The 19,469-nt window shown below is 41.6% G+C and overlaps 1 protein-coding gene across 2 annotated transcripts in view; it reads right to left on the bottom strand.

Moving 5' to 3' along the window:
- The window catches only part of LOC143887630 (serine/threonine-protein kinase PBL34-like), a 73,187-nt gene extending 54,889 nt beyond the window's left edge, over positions 1-18,298 (bottom strand). The window contains exons 1-3 of one of the 2 annotated variants that reach the window (XM_077391740.1): positions 17,399-18,298; positions 14,551-14,924; positions 14,297-14,432 (exon numbers count right to left, since the gene is read on the bottom strand). In XM_077391740.1, the coding sequence (XP_077247855.1) occupies positions 14,297-14,432; positions 14,551-14,924; positions 17,399-17,585 (697 nt within the window). In that variant the 5' untranslated portion in view covers positions 17,586-18,298. The remainder of the gene's footprint in view (positions 1-14,296; positions 14,433-14,550; positions 14,925-17,398) is intronic. The other variant, XM_077391741.1, reaches the window with a different exon arrangement.
- Between the last annotated feature and the right edge of the window lie 1,171 nt (positions 18,299-19,469).

The following is a 19,469-nucleotide window of genomic DNA, read 5'->3' as shown; positions in this document are numbered from 1 at the left end:
CCGGTTATTGGATTTCTCGAATGAAGTCTACTTTCAAGAGCCTCTCCACTTCTTCCCTGATCGCCTGCCGCCTTTCGAGGGCGAAGTGTCTTCTTTTCTGCTTTACCGGCCTGCAGGTTGGGTCAACACCTAGTCTGTGCGTGCTGACCTCCGGGTTAATACCGGGCATGTCCGCGGGGGCCCATGCGAAGACATCTGCGTTGTCCTGAAGAAATTGGGTGAGGCTGCGGCGGGTGCCGTTGTCTAGAGTGGAGCCGATCTGAACGACCTTCTCATCATCATTCTCGCACAAGGGGATGGAGATAAGGTCTTCGGCAGGCTGAGTTCCCTGAGCTTCATGCCTCAGGTCGAGTAGCTCAATCGGCAATGACTCCGTCGCGTTTTTGCCCTCGAGTGCCATTGCATAACACTCCCTAGATTGCGGCTGGTCTCCCCTCACTCCCCAACGCCGTTTGGCGTAATAAACTTCATCTTCTGGTGATAAGCGGACGCGACGGCGCGGATTAGGTTCTGGCTAGGTCGTCCTAAAATAGCGTTATAGACCGAAGTGGCCCTCACTACTAGGAAGTTGACCATGGCGAAGGCTTGGCAGGGTGACTCTCCGACGAGGACAGGAAGCTCGATTTGTCCCTCAACCTTGACTACCTCTCCTGAGAAGCCGAAGAGATCTGAGTTTGCCGGCCTTAAGCGGTCGTCACCTATCATCATTCTTTCGAAGGCGTGATAGTACAGAATGTCGGCTAAACTCCCATTGTCTACCAGGATTTTCTTTAACTCCCAGTTTGCGACGAGCATAGTTAGGACTAGGGCGTCGTCATGTGGTAATATCAGGCCATCGAGGTCCGCATCTGAGAAGGAGATCTCATTCTCGGTTTTCATCTTCTTGCTGAATGCGTGCACGACATTGACTCGGCGTGCGTATGCTTTCCGAGCAGCGGATGAGGTGCCTCCAGCTGCCGGACCACCCATGATTGTGCCAATGACTCCCCTTGGTTGGGAGTGGTGTGCCTCTGGTTGTGGACTAGGCGGCGGAGGAGATTGTCTTCGGGCTGGGGGCGGTTGAGACCGCCGAGGGCTTCGGCCCTGGGGACCTTTCTCCTTGGGGTCACTTCTGTGGGTGTCACTTCGGACATATTTTTTCAAGTAGACCCTGCTGATCAACTGCTCGATCTCCTCCTTCAGCTGCCAGCAGTCGTCCGTATCGTGGCCGTGGTCCCTGTGGAACCGGCAGTACTTTGACCTCTCCTGTTTCCCTTGGAGATCATTGGGGTTGGCCACTTTATGAACTCTTCTCCGCTGATGGCAGCCAGTATATGTCTTCGGAAGGTGTTGAGAGGGGTGAAGTTTTCCTCCCTTCTTTGGGGGGACTTGTCTCTTCTGACAACCTTGTCATCCCTGCGCTGCTTAGCAGGGTACTTGTCTTGGTTCTTGTCATCAGAGGTTCTCCTCCGACTCGAGTCCAGAGCAGCCAGAGTCTCTTCTACTAAAATATATTCCTCCGCCCCTGCCATTAAATCTGCTAGGGAGCGCGGATTCCGGCGGGCCACCGCTCGGCGGAAATCATTAGATCTAGCACCTGCGAGAAGCGCGTTTGTAGCGGCCGAGGGGTCTAGATTTGGCACTTGAAGTGCCTCCTTGTTGAAGCGGCTAACGAAGGCTTTGAGAGGTTCATTATCCTCCTGCCGCAAGGTCATCAGGGATGCTGTTGTTTTCCTTGGCCTGCAGCTGCTCATGAAGTGGCGGACCAGGTCTTCCCCGAAGTCATCGAAGTTGCTGATGGAGTTCGGTCTGATCCTTGAGTACCAGTCCCTTGCTGCACCTGTCAGGGTCGTCGGGAATGCTCTGCAGAGGAAACCGTCTGACGCACCGTGGAGGAGCATCATTGTCCGGAACGTCTCCAAGTGGTCCATGGGGTCAGTGGTCCCATCATACTGCGGGATAGTTGGCATTTTAAATCCCCTGGGTGCTGGGGCACCCATCACGTCGTCAATGAACAGCGGTCTGCTTGAGAACACCCCAGACACAGGCCGGCTTTGATCCTTAGACAGCTCTTTAATTATGTGGTCCATCTCTTCTATTCTCTGTAGCATCGGGTCAGCTCTACGGTCTGGTGACCTGCTTCTTTCCACAGATTTGCTCGCCGCGGAGCCGGAGTGGCTTTCCGGACTCTTACGACGGGACCGGGATTTTGCCTATGATGCGCGTTCTTCAGGAGCCCGGCGCCTTTGCGCAGAGCGAGACCGCGACCTCCGACGGTGGTGCGGCTCTGTCTGTGCATGCCTGGCCGGTGAATGACGGCTTGTCTGGTGGAGTGGTGAGTTCGGCCCTCACCATGGCGCGATGACTCTCCCCTGTGGATATCTGGCCTTCCTTAGACAGGTCGTAGAGCTTCCGGAGGAGGTTGGGGAGGCGCCTTTAGTAGCTGCTGGTACTGACCAACGAGAGTTGTCATTTGCTGAAAAAGAGCTTGGACTTGCTCTGGAGTGGGTATGGGGTTCAGGTGCTCCGAACGAGGTTGGCTCTGTTCGGCCGTAGCAGAAGCTGCCACCACCAGCGAGGCGATTCGCTCACTCCGGGTCCTGCGGGGCAGGACGGCTCGGGTAGTCCGCGCGGTTGGCACCGGCGCACTCCTGCGCCCTGTCATTTTTGTGAGATATCTGGGAACAGCTTTTAGTTCTGGGTCCCACGGATGGCGCCAATCTGTTAGGCCCGAAATCGGTTAACAGATATGACAGTGACGTAAGAGCCGAATTGGAGGGCCGGAGGTGCTAAAGTGAAGGAAATAGAGTCCGGATGAACTGTGTTCTGCACAGAAGCAAACGAGGTCAGAATGACCGACCCGGAGTGTACTCCGGACAGGCCCTTCGACACTCAAGTCAGTATGAGCCGGAGTGAAGAGGGAGTTTTAAGAGTGGTGGGTGATAATTCAATACCCTGATTTATGAGCTTTGGAAGCCCTTTTATAGGGGAAATTTGGGGTAGGTGGGGAGTTAATGCTCCAAGGCAGGTGTCCACCAGCTATAGGTTCAGGCTCACCTACTCTGTGGCAATTACTAAACTATCCCTGCTGACGCGGGGTCTGCAGTGGGCCTCCCCCCTCGAGACACGTGTCGACAGCTAATAGGCTGGTCTGCGGTGGGCCCCCCTCTAGCCACGTGTCGGCAGCTAACAGGCTGCTGTGCTTTTACACCCCATCACACCCCATCTTCTAGAATCCGCGGGTCCCATCAAATTACACTAACTTGGGCTGGGCTATTATACATCACCAGGCCAGGCGCACGCCCACCCTCCATACAAGCTGAACTCTTCAATAAGGGACCGGGCCCATATTCCGAAGATTATCCATCAGTCCATTACTTTTTACGAGACGGAAGTTTCTCGGAGATATCACCTCTATTATACTTTCAAAAGAATTAATAATAGCCAATGGACCCACGCTATCATACTGATGAGAATCAACTCGACATACGCTTTTACATCTCACACCAGCTGGCGAAGCATCCGTTTGACTTTCAAAAATCCCGCCGGTGCAAGTTAAACTATCGTGCGCTGAAAACGGTGCACGATAGCAATTTCCACTATCTAGCACAGTGACGTCTTCCCCAAACAAAAAATTCTAGGATGGCACTTCCTCATCCTCTGGGCACAAGATACTATTGCTCAACAGATCATTTAGAGCTCCTCCTCCTCCTCCTCCTCCTGGACCTAGGAAAGAGTCCCACTCCAGTGGTTCCGAAGGAGAGTCATTCGAAGACAAAGTCCCAGCTGGATCAGGCTTTTTCAAGCCTAACCGTTTAAGTTACCTTGTAAGGAAATTTCCCGACTAATATCGCTCGCGGACGCAATCAAAACCAGAGCCGACACATAGCCATCCCCTGCCGAGCACGAGGAGTCAAGGTCCAAAACTTTTCCAACCCTTTCTCCCACCCTTCTGAAATTGTCTTCACACCAGGCTTCCGGTGGAATCCCGGTGACCATCCACCAACACAAAGAACCCTTTCTAGGAAAATTTTCCTCCCATGGGAGCAGAGCTTTGAACGGGGAGTTATTCAATGCCAACCACAAAGCCTTTACACGCATCTTATTAACCCCAGAGGAGGGAAAACCATTACCTCTAAGGGATCAATTTTAAACACCACCGCTGATCTCAGACAGGCTTTCCTACACAGCCAACCTTCGAGAGCATGGAGGTTTCCACTCCAGCCCCGCCTAATCCTTCCCCACAAACAGCAATCCGCATTTCCAATCGATTTCAATGGAATAGCTTCCATATTAAAAGAAATTCCATCAGAAACTTGGTTGAAAAAATCTTCACCCAACATATTCCCCCCCACCCGCAAACAATTCTCCAAAAGAGCGTCATTTCCACCATCGCCATTCACAGCCATAGCTGGCTTCTCTCCTCGTATAAAACAGCAGCAGCAACAAATTAAACTCAAGTTTATTCTTGCAATGCAATATACCTCTCCTTCTCTTCTGATGATGTCATTGCCTCTTTTTCTTTAATTTAAGCTTTCTTCTTCTAGGGGAATACGTCAACAACAACCCAAAAGGTAAAGCTTCCTTTTCTTTTCTTTTTCTTTTTGGTATTCTCAATTATTGTAATCTTATCCAATATGACAATTAGTTGTTCGATAACACGAAAAACAAATCCCATCTAAGATATACGGGGCAGTTAGAGGCGAATGGAGAGATAAACGTCGAACCAGTAGCGGGCGGTTGCGTGGGTAGAACGGCACCCCAAAACTTTTCCGAAAATATCGGCGATAGGGTGGTGGGCACTAACAACGTCGACCGACAAGGGGGCTATGGGGTGAGTTATGTCGGCAGCGGCAAGTCGAGAGGCGAGGGGAGGTACAACAGTTGGTGCGGTAATCTGGCCCGTGCGGCTAGGTGCTAAGGTTTGGCCGAAGAGGGTTGGCTCGGTGGTAGTGGCGCAATGAGGGGAATATTTCTAACGGCAATAACAGCAGGCACAACTGGTGTCCAGTGATCTGTGTGCGCAACCGAGACTTGAAAAAACAAATGGGCGATGATCTTCTTCGCCGTGAAAAACAAGCCATTAGAGTTGACTGGTTTTGGAGAACCGAGTCAACTCTACAATCACAAACAATTAGATTTCAAGATTGATTTGACCACCAAAAGACTAGAATCGCATGAATCGTATTAATCTCAAAGGTTTCAATTTCATGGGTTTTGGAAGACAGAAGCTTAAAAAAATGTGCAAGGGACTGGTTAGCAAGGGTATTCCATGAATATGGAGGCTTTGGGTAGGGAATAGGGGCTTTCGGTATGGGTTTCGGAAAGTGGAAGAAGGGTTATGGAAAAACCTCATGGTTTGGGGTTTTAGGGCTGAGAATTGGAAAGGAATGAGTGGACGGCTTTGTAGTGAAGATGGTTGATCGAGAAGGTAGGTTTTAGTGGCAGGTAGAAATGGACCAAGGGTTATGGGGAGTTGGGTGGAGATGAAGATGGGGTGTGGGCTGGAAAGTAGGGGGGGTAAGGGTGTCAATTTTGGCTCGGGCTCGGAAGCTCGCTCGAGCTCGGCTCGAAAAAAGCTCGGCTCGAGCTCGGCTCGAATCCTTACCGAGCCGAGCCCGAGTTAAGCCAGGCTCGGCTCGGCTCGGCTCGTTAAGGCTCGTCATGTCACATCATCTGCAAAAACGTGTCAAGTGCGTCTGCAAAAACGTACTGAGGGTGACTATCAAACGGCTGTGGAAAATCGAAATTAATTTTTTCCCGTAGTCATAACTTTTAGCCTTTTTTTGGTATTTTTTTCTTAATTGTAATAACTTTCTAGCTTTTATTCGTAATTTTTCATTTTAAACTTTATAAATTCAGCTGTTTTACTTTCTGTTTGTAATGATTACTTTTTTTTTATTTGCTTTTGCTAGCAACAGTTGCCAAGTGCTAAACTTTATAACCCAAGCGCCATAAACCCAGGCTCGATAAAGCTCGCTAGCGGCTCGCGAGCCTGACCGAGCCGAGCCGAGCCCGAGCCTGGTTCGAGCCCGAGCCAAGCCTTTGAGCTTAACGAGCCGAGCCGAGCCGAGCCTGGCCAAGCTCGGCTCGGCTCGGCTCGTTTACACCCCTAAGGGGGGGTTTAATCGGGGAAGAAGAAAGGGGATGAGGTTGAAGACGATTGGAGAGCTCGGATCGATTTGCTCTGATACCAAACCACTGTAGGTTAGGGAGAGAGAAGAAGAAGACGAAGAAATAACGGAGAAGAAGAATAGAAAGAGAGAAATTTATGGGAGAAATCTATAATCAAATCAATTTCATCGAAAGCTAAAATCTCTACTAACATATGAGGGCCATATATAGGCAATTGAAATAACCTGGAAATGAAAAATAAAATCACCAAAAACTAAAAACATGGAAATAAAAATCATAGAAACTCAATACTATGGAAATAAATCCCTGAAATTCCTAATGTTACATATCCCGCTAATTGGGCTACAATCCGCATCAAAAAGTTATTCTAAGTTTTTAATAATTAAGTTATGAGGGTATCCAAAGGCTATTTTATGAATCAAAACAGCTTATATGGGAAACACATGAGAAAATAGAAAATTTGGGGTTTCATGAGCTAGTTCTTTAAAACTGTTATCTTCTTGATTACTTTTAGGGTATATATCTCATTAACACCTACCTTTTGGATGTGGATTTCATAAAGAATCAGTAACTATTGCAACAGCCCCCTCTTGTTCGCACATTTTTCTCTTTCTTCTATTCAACACAGATCGAATTTGTCCATCACTTTTCTGAGTTGCTTGGGCGCTTGTTGAGTTATTTTGGAGCGTATTCGATTATTTTGGAGTGTATTGTGATTAAAGAATGTTGGAAAAGAGGGATTTTGCATGGAAATGTGCATGGGAAGCGGTTGGAGATCAATCTAGAGGATATATTAATTGTAAATTTTATACTCGATGGTGAATTGGAGTTGTGAATTGTGTTAAGCATCACATGGCTGGAAAACATCATGAAATGAATCTATTTAGATTATAAATTGTATTAGTTTTAGATGTCTAACAGTATTATTTTTTGTTCTAGTTTAATAATGATTTTATGGTTGGGAGATGTTTCTTTCAAGAATTTATAATTTTTTTCAAAAAAAAACTTCTATTGTTTCTTTATTTTTCAAATTTATAATATAAACTTCAGAATATTCGTGAGGCTTACCCCTGCCCCATGAGAGGGTTGAAACGTGGAAACCTGTCCTAATGCCTTTGCCTTATAAAGCACTTGTTTTAATCAAAGCCATTTAAAAAAAATAAAAAGAAATCTAAAAAAAATGACCAGTTGTCAAATAAATAAATGAATAAGTTACACGTATGTGCATAATACATGGATTTATAATCAGGATTTGTAAAATACTGGATTTTATAAACAAAAACCTGGATTTTATAAGCTAAAACCTAGATTTTAGAATCCTAAAAATGTAAAATCCAGATTTTAGCTTATAAAATTCAGGTTTTAGCTTTCAAAATCCAGATTTTATAATCGAGTATTGTATAATCCAGGATTTTATAATACTCGATTATAAAATCCTTCTTTATTTTATAATACTCGATTATAAAATCCTTGTATCCAACTGGCCCCTAGCCTTCTTTATATTACAATTATCCCCAAGAGGGACACCTCGTCATGCCAAGTGTCATCTTGCTTTGATGACATTAGTAACTGTTACCAAGATACCTTGTTTGTACATGCCATCTTGTGCAGCCTAATGCCATAACTTTAGAAAAAGCCAAAACATGGGGTTTCCTTAGAAGAAGAAAAACGGTTCTCTTCACAAAAGGATCGGGGAAAAAAATCATTCCTGATCTCGTGCGGGAATGATTTGGAAGATCTAAAACCAAAACAAAGTGGTATTTGCTAGGACCAACATAATGGAGGCTGTAAATGAATATAGATTGATCCTGGCGCAAACTAGTTAGAAACTCCAACTTGATACAACTCCTAGACTTACGCCAAAACATTAGTTTGAGCAGTCACAATTTTAAAATTAAAGCATCCTTGGTCCTCAGCCCCAAAGCAGAGTGGACCTTACTGGCTAGGAGGAACTAGGTTCGAAGAATAGACTTTGTTTTTCTCCTGGAGAGATTTGATGGGAATCTCACACAAAGGTTATCGATGAATAATATCTGTTGAATTTGCAACTATTTGATGTTCCTAAGACACCTCAGAGATGCATAGCTGATACAAGATTTCCCTCATCAATATGCCTAATATGACTCCTACATGCCCAAAAAAAAAACCCAAAAAAGTTGACAGAAAATAAGGGATCATGACTCGTATATGCCCATGAAAACCCAAAAAGTTGACAGAAAATATGTGGGGAAAGGAATAATATATTATAAACAAAATATTAAATAATAACAATAAAATATTAGTTGGCTTGCATGTCTTTATTCACCACGTAACTAGTTTTTTTTTTCTTTTTCTTTTTTTTGAATAATTAGTAAGTAACTAGTTCCTATCTAGTGAATGTTATAATTGCTTTTATTTGTTATTCGCTATATATATATATATATATATATATATATATATATATATATGAGCAATGATAGATACAAGGGAGCCCATGCATAAAGAGCCACAAAAGGGCTCTTGATTGGATCCACGTCATTTTCAGTTACATTTTAAAATCGTTTGAAAAAGTAAAATCAGTTACATTTGATGACGTGGATCCAATCAAGAGCCCTATTTTGGCTCTTTATGCAACGGCACCCTTGTATCTATCAATCCTCTATACATATATATATATATATACACTAGTAAAAAACGAAGAACCGGACGACATCATCGGTTGATCCAAACCGTCGATGTGATGGAACACAACATGAAGAGGTTGTGCCCGTAAAATCATTTCCATAGGCTGATCCTAGGCGTCCAATCTGTAGAGGTTTCCATGGTTGATCCAAACCGTCCATGTGATGGAACACAACATCAATAAGTGGTGCCCGTAAAATCATTTCCATAGGCTGATTCTGTCCAATCTATAGAGGTTTCCATAATATGGTGTTCCTCTTCAGGTGCCCGGAGTTCGTAAATATTTTGCAGGGTGCGCCGGAGTCGTAATACCTCCAAAAATCATAAGGAAAAGTAGTTTGTTCGTAATTGTTATATTTCGATACATCCTCTCGGTAGTTTTTTTCATAATTGTCATATACAAGCACCTGTGGTCCGTAATTTCCCTACAAAACTTTAATACGTAATGATTATTATCGATAGCTTTTTTTGGTAGTTATTATTGCTACCCACCTTTCCAGACATAGTATTTCTGTGAGGTTTTTCAACACGGCTAATAAGACAAATCTCTGAACACATACAATCGCAAAGGACGCGCGAGACGTAGCCTTCGGAGAAGGTGGCTAGCAGATCGGAAAAACTTTTCCAAAAAAATTTTCCTGGAAAAGACGAATGACATTTTGGAAAGTTAGCTGCATAGTATATATATATTATACGGGAAAAGCGAGTATGGTCGGTCTGCTAAATAACAATGTGGGGCCACATTTTTTGGGTGATCCAAAGCATTCATTTGGAAGGCCCTATCATAGATAGGGTGTCCACAAAAAATCAGCTCCATAGGATCATCCTAACCCTTGGATTTGGGTTGGTTAAAATGGACGGGTATAATTTTCCACAAATTTGCACATTTTTCCCCTCCACAAATGGAACTGTTAGGATGATCCAATGCGATGCACGGGCCGACAAAGAACTGTACGGACCACGTCATAGGTTTATCCAAACCGTCCATGTGATGGAACACAACATAAATAGGTTGTGCCCCAAAAATCATTTCCATAGGCTGATCCTAGCCCCCCATTCTATAGAGGTTTCCATAATTCCTCTTAAATCGGATGGTTAAGATCACCCTATAGATTTTTTATTAAAAAACCATAAAGGAGGGGGATAAGATTGAAATTATGTGGCTTTAATGGGTGCCTTTGTTAAAAAGCATAAAGGAGGGGGTAGGATTGAAAATATGTGGGTTGAATGGGTGCATTTGTTAAAAAAAGTCAAAAAAAGTGATGTGTAATTCTCATAGAATTTTCAAAAAATTCAAAAAATTCTCTTCTTTTCTCTTCTGCTGTATATATGAGGAAATGGTTTATGGGAAGCTGCTCAGATAAGCCTATCTGAGCAGAGCTCACAAACATAGGGGGCCACATTATTTGGATGATCCAAAGCATTCATTTGATAGTCCCTCATATAGATAGGGTGTGCCCAAAAAATCAGCTCCTTGGGATTATCCTAACCCTACGATTTGTGGAGTTAAAAAATGGACGTGTATAAAACTTCACAAATTTGTCCATATTTTGCCTCCACGGTTTGAAGGGTTACGATGATCCCATGGAGCTGATTTTTTTGGGCACACCCTATCTATATGAGGGCCTATCAAATGAATGCTTTGGATCATCCAAATAATGTGCCCCCCCCCCCCCCCCCCAATGTTTGTGAGCTCTGCTCAGATAAGCTTATCTGACAGCTGCTCACAAACCATTTCCTCTCTCTCTCTCTCTCTCTCTCTCTCTCTCTCTCTCTCTCTCTCTCTCTCTCTCTCTCTCTCTATATATATATATATATATATATATATATATAAATATATATATATATATATATAATTATAAATATATATGGGGGCAAGGTTTCTGAGCTATAGCTCAAATAGCTTATCTGAGCAAGCTACTATAAATACACCAGCCTAACAAACCATCTCCATACAATCATCCTAACCATTCGATCTGTAGAAGCACAAAATGGACCCATTTTTTAGACGTCCATTTTAAACCTCCACAAATCAACGCTTACCATGATCCTATGGAGATGATTTCTTAGGGACACCCTATCTATGTTAGGTCCTATAGAATCAATATGTAACATAACCCAAACAACATAGCTACCTACCCTATTTATATGAGCTTGCTCAGATACGCTATCTGAGGTATCCGAGCTATAGCTCAGAAACCTTGCCTCCTATATATACAGATAAAGGTTCTGAGCGATAGATGGGTCCACCGGCTCAAAGTTTCTTCAAACTAAATTTTGCGGGGTCAAGCTTGGGCAATCTGAGGTAGGCGGGTATTGGAGGCGTTTTGCGAAATGAATTGGGGGAGACCATTTGGGCTTTTGCTGGTCCTATTGGGGTAGCGGATGCGACGGAGGCGGAGGTCCGTGCAGTCCATCAAGGAATAAAACTATTGGCTAGAGATTGCGTATCTAATGTGATTGTTGAAGGTGATTCCATGAACGTTATCCGATGGCTTCAAGATTCGCACCATCATCTCATCCATGGAGATTTCATAGCCTTTTTGATGAGATGCTTGATTGGGAAGGCTTTTCTTCTCTAGCCTTCAATCATGTTTATCGTTCGGCCAATCAAGTGGTGGATGGTCTAGCTAGACAAGGAGTGAATAGTATTGAGCTAACTTTGTTTGACCATCTGCCCCCTTGAGTTTCTCTTTTTCTTTTCTGTTTTCTCTATTGTATTCGGATGTAATTTCTTCATTGTATTTTGACCATCTCAGTCCTTTCAGTAATCTAATGGCTATCATTCAATATATATATATATATATATATATATATATATATATATATATAGAGAGAGAGAGAGAGAGATGGAGATGGAGATGGAAATCTTGAAATGCTTTAAACATTGTATTATGATTCATGAATCATGAGTCGTGACACTTTGAATTTGAAGCATGGGAATATAAAATTCAGAACTATTTTTTTTCGAAAGAGATGTGAGGTTAGTCCAATAAATCATAATTGTATCTACATCAATCCAGACATCAATTGGAGGATTCATTCATGGATTTAAGGAAGATAACACAGATTTGGTAGTAAGTCAATTGCAATTTGCGGATAACACCTTGCTGTTTTGTGGTGCTTCATTGGATCAAGAAAGAAAACTCAAAGCTATTCTAAGGTGTTATTAGGTAGTTTCAGGCCAGCGGATCAATTTTTCTAAATCGGTATTGGTGGGTGTGAAGATGGATGATGGGCTGACGAAAAATGTTGTTTTATCCTTGGATATAGCGGATTAGATGTACCAAGTTCCTATCTCAGTCTTCCATTGTGGGTTGGCAAGCCAAGCAGGAGCCTTTGGAACCCGGTGGTGGAAAGGTTTGACAGGAGGCTCTCATCATGTAAAAGGGGAATGTTGTCCCTTGGTGGTAAGATTGCTCTAATAAAATATACTCTTGCCGTTTTTTCACATATGTCATTATTCTCTTGCCATTGCAAGGTTGTGGATCTGTTGGAGAGTATTCAAAAGAAATTCCTATGGAATGACAGAGAGGAGGATTGTAAATATCACCTAGTAGCATGTAATGTAGTTTGCAAGCCAAAGAGGGAAGGGGTCTAGGGGTAAGGAGATTGAAGGAGATGAACAAAGCCCTTCCAAGTAAATGGCTTTGGAGGTTTGGTATGGAGGAACCAAGCTTAAGGAAAGAAGTTATTTCAAGGAAACATTAAGAAAGGTGGAAAGAAATGGATGAACTCGACGAAGACTAAGGAGAGAAGGATCTAGAATATAGAAGAGTGTTGACATCATCGAAGAAATATTTCTTAAATGGTTCAGAAATGGATCAGATATCGGCTTTGGGCAGGAAAAGGAGTGAGCTTTTGGGAGGATTTATGGTACAGCAACTCGCCTCTCAAATCATTATTCTCGCCGCTTTTTAGGATTGCTACCGATGGGGATGGATTGGTAAATTCTCAGCTAATGCGCATAAATGTACAAATAGTTTGGGCACTAACATTTAGGAGAAAGTTTTTGGACTGGGAGTCTTGTGGAGGTCCTACGGAATAAGTTTATGAGGAAGCACAGCAATGATCAAAGGATATGAACTCTAACAGCCGGTGGTGAGTTCTCTGTTAACTCTATGTACTTAGCATTGAGTGGAAGCCAGATGAAAGATGCAAAAACTGCAATCTTGTGGTCTATTTAAGCTCCACCAAGAGTCATAGCCTTTTGTTGGTCAACGGGGCGAGACAAAATCTGATCATTAACCACCTAGAACCATGTTTTCTCTATGTTTGAATGCCATTGGGTGAAACTGAAAGCTATAGACTCATTTATTGCAGCGTGGAGAGGTCCGTGATGAATAGATGAAGAAGACTCATGGTTCCTAGATCTCACGGAATGGGGATAATATGAACCTTTCCAAAGAAAGAAGTTGTCACTGGAGAGTTTGACAGTAACCAATTGGGGAAGAACAGAGAGTGTGAATAGGAAAGGGTCAAATGAAGAAGAAGACGGAAACAAGGAGAGAGCTAGACAAATAATTAAGAGATATTCAAAAAAAGGAAGGAGACTTGAGGTATGACAAAGATATAGATCCAAGAGAATGGGGTTGCTGACCATACGAACAAAGGGATGATTTTTTGCCCTTTTGGAGTTCTATGATCAATTTTGGGACATTCTGAGAGAATATTTCTAAAGAGAACCTAACTTAATATTAGGATGCTAACATGCACCCATTGTAAAAGCCAATGGCTAACAAGCACTAATTTTAAACTAGGTGCAAATTAGTATTAAGAAAAAATGAGAAAATTCAATTGTAAGAAGAATAAGAAAGAAAGAAACACATGTGACAGAAAGGGACCCAGAAAATAAAGAAAGGCACTAGGAAAGAGGATTGACTAAAAAGGATAGAGAACCAGAACTAAAACGGGAAAAGAAAAAGAGAAGGAAAGAGAAGGTTTCAAAATAAATAGAGAAAAATATATCAAGCAGAAAAGAACCAAATTTGAGAAGGAGTAGACGGAGGATTCAAATGTCCACTGTGCAATCTTTGCTCTGAAAACATGATAAAGCCTTGAAGCTAATGTCGATTGAAGGGAAAAAACAAGAGAAATTGTGAAAGGGGGACTCAGAGTCCTTTCCATTATGAGGGTCAAATGATCATGTATAAGATGCATTGATTATAAGATGCAGATATTCTCTCACTTAAGGAGGGTGGACAATAATAAAGATTAAATCAATTTCTAACATTTCTCATATTGGTTGCTTGTAAAACTGACACAACTTGGCTGTGTCAGTACGGAACCGCTAAGATTTTGAATCATGATAAAGAGGGAATACGAGGCTATTAGCAACCTATGGCAAGAAAAGTACTATGTGGTCTTTCTTCCTTTTCAAACTAAAGTAATTGAGAAGTTGCAACTTCCTTGAGATTTAACTCATGAGCATTAGAAGTCCTAAAAAAGCTAAATTCTTTAGGATAACAAGATGCATCAAACCAATTGAAAGAGATAAAAAAAAAAATAGGAAGTTACATACTTCTAAAGAGGTGATTTTCCAAACTCCCTCGAGGCATAAACTCGTATACTAGCAACCTTTGGTCATCTTCAATGCAGTACCCAATCAATTTAACCAAATTTGGATGGAGAAGGTCACCAAGAAAATTGACTTCAGCCTGCAACATAAATGGGCAAAGATAACAGAGCCAATCTTTTCTCCAAGATTGATTAAAAAAAGACAGTTAAATCATTATCCGTTAATTTGTATCAAATCTCAAAAGAAGAATCGCGTACCAGCCACTCCTTATGCCCCTGAAGTCCATCATGGTTGAGTGTTTTAACTGCAACAGTAAGCCCAGTGCCAGGTTTGACTGGAGCTGTTCCATTCTCCTCAATCCATCCCTTGAAAACACAACCAAACCCACCCTCACCAAGAAGACTCTCTGGCCTAAAATTCCTTGTTGCAGATTTAAGTTCATTGAAGGTGAATTTCCGCAGTTGAGAGGCAATTTTCAGCTGCTCACCTACTTTGGGTGTGGATGGATTACTCTCGGCATTACTAGTGGTCGTGGAGGAGACAATGGGAGCTGTCGGTTGGTCTCTGCTTGTATCATTTGTAGATTTACTTTCAGTAGTAGATTTACTTTCAGTTGTAGATTTACTTTCAGCTGGACCAGGCAAGAACAAACGTGTTTATATCGATAGTTACCAAGAAGGATAGTAGATTTCATTCATAGCAAGATTTTCGTATTTGGATTCTCTTGGCGCAATTATATTACTAGTTATGGTATCCAAGAGATTAAGGATATAACTAACAAGACCACAACAGCAAGGATTTAATAGAAAATCACATCATTTCAAGTGATACATAAAAATAAATCAAAATAATAAAATTAACAATAATAAAAGGGAAGTGATATATCCGCCCCTTTTGATTACTTGGGACACCCAGCAGCAGTGTATGTGGCAATCAGCCCCATTAAATTCTTCTGACGTGAAGTACATCAGCCCCTCTGCAGTCATTGATACCCTGCTGCTGGGTGTCCCAAGTAATCAAAAGGGGCAGATATATCACTTCCCGAATAAATTCATGCTAGAAAAGTATACTGAATCAGTTATCTCCAAATAGAAGGATCACTCATCGAACGCTAAATAACAATCACAAACAAAGACTATTCCACTCTACATTAGATTAAAACCAGGAAAAACGCCATATTCGGATGGAAAATGTGAGGAAACCAAAATATCCCAAAAATTGTATGGAAGACCATTCTTCATAAACATAAATATTTTAAACCTTTAAATGATAAAATGGGATAGCTAATACAATCAATACCCAGAGTAAGCCTCGTAGAGTGAACCATGATAAGCATTCCAACGCTTCCTAGTGTATCAGTATCATGACTACTATTCCAATGCTCCCTTCACTGTATATTGTTAAGATCACAGTCCCATTAAATTTGTCATTGAGAAGTGGACAGACTTCACTTTGGTTGTAAATGCTCTATTGTATCTACCAGAAAAAGTCAGCAGCTTGCTGCTCTTTCCAATTCATCATGGAAATCATGAAAAATCTTCCGCAATCCCAATGGTTACTTTCCCATAAACAGAGTCCAAGTAAATGAGCATATAGCTGTAACTAGCACGAGCTTCAGGTGCACTATCATCTTAGTTTTGTGATCATGTCCTCATAGCTACGAAGAATAGCAACTCCCGTATAAATGTTTGAAACCTTGAGAATACCTCTTTGTGAAAGCCAGTGTACTTTATTATTTCATCGAAAATAAGAATATATATGATCTCATTTTTAAAGGTATTTCTAACCTATAATTGCCAGAGTGGAAAGTGAGTGCGCAAATCAATGAGGGACGCAGTAGCAGGAAGCGAAGGGTCTAGAAAAAGAAAAAATGCAGTAAACAAAAATTTTCAAGGAAATTAAAGAGGGGATGTATACGAAGCGTTATTGAAAATCAACATGAAGCATGTAATAAGCCTCATTGGAAGCGAACAAGAAGCGCGCGCGCGCACACACACACACAGATATATATATATATATATATATATATATATATATATATATATATATATATATATATATATATATATATATATAGAGAGAGAGAGAGAGAGAGAGAGAAGGGGGGGGGGGGGGAGGGGGAAGGAAGGGTTGATGTAGGTTATGAGTCAGAAGCAGTAAAGAGGACTTTGCGGCTTATTAGAATTACAAGTTTTACAAATTTATAATTTTACACGTTTTATTCATGTAAATTTAATGACATGTTTTTAGAAAGGGATTTGCTAGGGACCATCGCAGAAGGCATTTCGCGGACCGGCAAGCAGGATACAGCAGGCACATAAGCTCACTTTTCAACAGATATTGTCTTATTCATCTGACATGGCTGCTCTCTCATGAAACAGCCAGCCCGCAAAATGGCTTCTGCGATGGTCCCTAGCAAATCCCTTTTAGAAAAGGATCCACGCAAGTTTTATTTGAAACTTAAGGAAGAGTTTTAAATACACTCATTCAGCGTTATAAAGAGAAGAAAACACTCTTTTAGAGAAAAAAAATAATCACCCAAATAAGAAGAATATTCTCAATTACGAGGAAGAGTATGGGAAGCATGCTTCCCCCAAATTTGGGAAATTGAGCTTTCATGGAAGCGAGCTTCCCACCTAATTTGAAAACTTCAAGTAACTATAGTCTAACCATTCCATATATACCGCAACCATTACCATGTCAAGTAACTATAGACTAACCATTCCATATATACCACAACCACTACCATATACAGGTAGCGAAAGATCCGAAGTTCGGACGATTGCCCAATAAAAACAAGCGAATAAAGGCAATGTAAGTAACTATAGTCTAACCATTCCATATATACCGCAACCATTACCATGTCAAGTAACTATAGACTAACCATTCCATATATACCACAACCACTACCATATACACGTAGCGAAAGATCCGAAGTTCGGACGATTGCCCAATAAAAACAAGCGAATAAAGGCAATGTGCATGGATAAAAAATAAGAAAAAGACAAACCCTTAAAATGAAATAAACAAACCTTAGATAAAATATAGAGGACTTCATCAAATTGAACTATTCATAAAAAATAATAAGAAGAAAAAAAATCTCACCATAATAAGTACTGGTACCACTTATAGAGTTATCCAATTTGGATCTTGAAGAGATACAACTACCCATAAATCTGAACTTAAACCAGCACCCAGTCTCCTCCCCTCCAACATCTTTCGTCTTCTTCCCTCTCGATTTACCCACATGTTCCCATGTCTCCACTTGAATAGAATCAGGGCCTAATCCCATTTTCAATAGCTCAATCAATCAAAAGTCCATGTCCCAAACAAAAACCCGTAAACCCACAAATAGCCAGAACCAAAAACCACTTTAAAAGGCCTTAAACTCCATAGAAAGCCCTCTTCTAGCAACGCCACATAATCAGCCTTACAAACCCAAATCAGTCAAAACCCACCAAGTAACCAAAAAAATCAAATCAGCCCCAGTCCCACCAACCCAAATATACCCAATACCCCTCTTTTGTCCAAAAACTGCCTCAAAATCCCAAACTGCCAAGAACCCAGATATCAAAATCACCTAAATTCAAAAAATCCTTAAACCCACAAAATACCCCAGAACCAAAAACCACTTTAAAATGCCAAAAACTCCATAGAAAGCCCTCTTCTAGCAATGCCACATAATCAGCCTTACACACCCAAATCAGTCAACACTCAAAACCCACCAAGTAACCAAAAAAATCAAAACAGTCCACCAACCCAAATATACCCAAAACCCCTCTTTTGCCCAAATTCTGCCTCAAAATCCCAAACTGCCAAGAACCCAGATATCAAAATCACCATAAACCCCCGAAAAAAAAAAGTCCCCCTCCCCTCCTTACAAACACCAGAAACTTAGCGATGAACCTTCCATTTGTGCTCACAATTTTCCAGAAAAAAACTTTCCTTAAAAACCAACAAAACAAAGAACCGACCCTTTAAGAGCAAAACTTAATCTTGAATTGTGCTTTGTCACCTCGGACCAGAGCCCATCAAGCTGCCCGATGAAAATGGGCAGAAAGTTGGAGGGGAAAAGAACGGGCAGAACGGGCAGAATATACGGGCAGCACGTGGGAATTTAGACAAACCCGGGAGGGTTTCGGCCACCGATGAATTCAATGAATAAGACAAAATCTGCTGAAAAGTGAGCGTGTGTCTGATCTTCATGCAACGTCAACCGCAAAATGTCTTTCTGCGAAAGTCACTAGCAAATCCATACTTCTATATTTATTTAGGCTGCTGATGTTGGCACTACCATGTTTTGTTAAGTACACTAACTCGGTTTGTCTTTTATTATCTAAACAGCCTCAAAGGTTATTATTACATTTCCCAAAACGCTCTTAAAATCCAATTAAAGAAGAAAATACAAGTTGATTTTATGCAATTATTAAAACATGGTAGTCCAAATATCAGTAGCCTTTATTTTTTTTTATGCAAAAAATAGATAGTAAACAGGAATAAAATATATCCACTCCATCAGGATTTGGGTGAAAAAAAACCCCCAACTTAGGGATTGAATACATACTGCGAAAATGATAGTATTGTGATCATCCATACATGCTTTTAGTAAAGATGATTAGAGAACTACAAAATAATTAATTGAATTTTATTTTACATTTAAAAAATATTTTCCACCACTGGTTAGGGACATGATTGTGCACTCCTCGTGTCCATTGTAGCAATCCTCTCTTTGTTTTGCACTTGGGTACTGATATATTTGCCTTTTTCTACTTGGGACGCACCCGTGTAAAATAGCAGTCATAAATATGCTATAAGGGGATGTCCCAAGTAAGAAAAAAGGGTGAATATATCACTTCCCTTTTCTTATTAGCTGCTGCAATTTACAATTCCCAAAGCTATCAATCAACAATTGACTAGAGGTCTTAAATAAAGACAGGAGTGTCAATATCAAACTGGGGAGGGGTGCCAATATCATCTCTTTACGTTTGATTGCTAGAGTCAGGTACTGGAATCGAGATCTGCTTCCAAAAATGTGCAGATTTGAACGTTTGGTTCAAAATAGAAAATGACATAATCATGGGGGGGGGGGGGGGGGGGGGGGGGGGGGTGGGGAATTGACACCTGAGCAGAAGTGGAAGTGGGGAATGTCATAATCTATTTCTCACCCCAAGAGGTG

This window comes from Tasmannia lanceolata, unplaced genomic scaffold (genome assembly GCF_043159265.1).
Source record: "Tasmannia lanceolata isolate RefF3 unplaced genomic scaffold, GAP_Taslan_0.1 ptg000012l, whole genome shotgun sequence".
Classification (NCBI taxonomy): Eukaryota; Viridiplantae; Streptophyta; class Magnoliopsida; order Canellales; family Winteraceae; genus Tasmannia; species Tasmannia lanceolata.
Note: the sequence above shows the minus strand (reverse complement) of the source record. Positions and strands in the feature narration are given on the sequence as shown.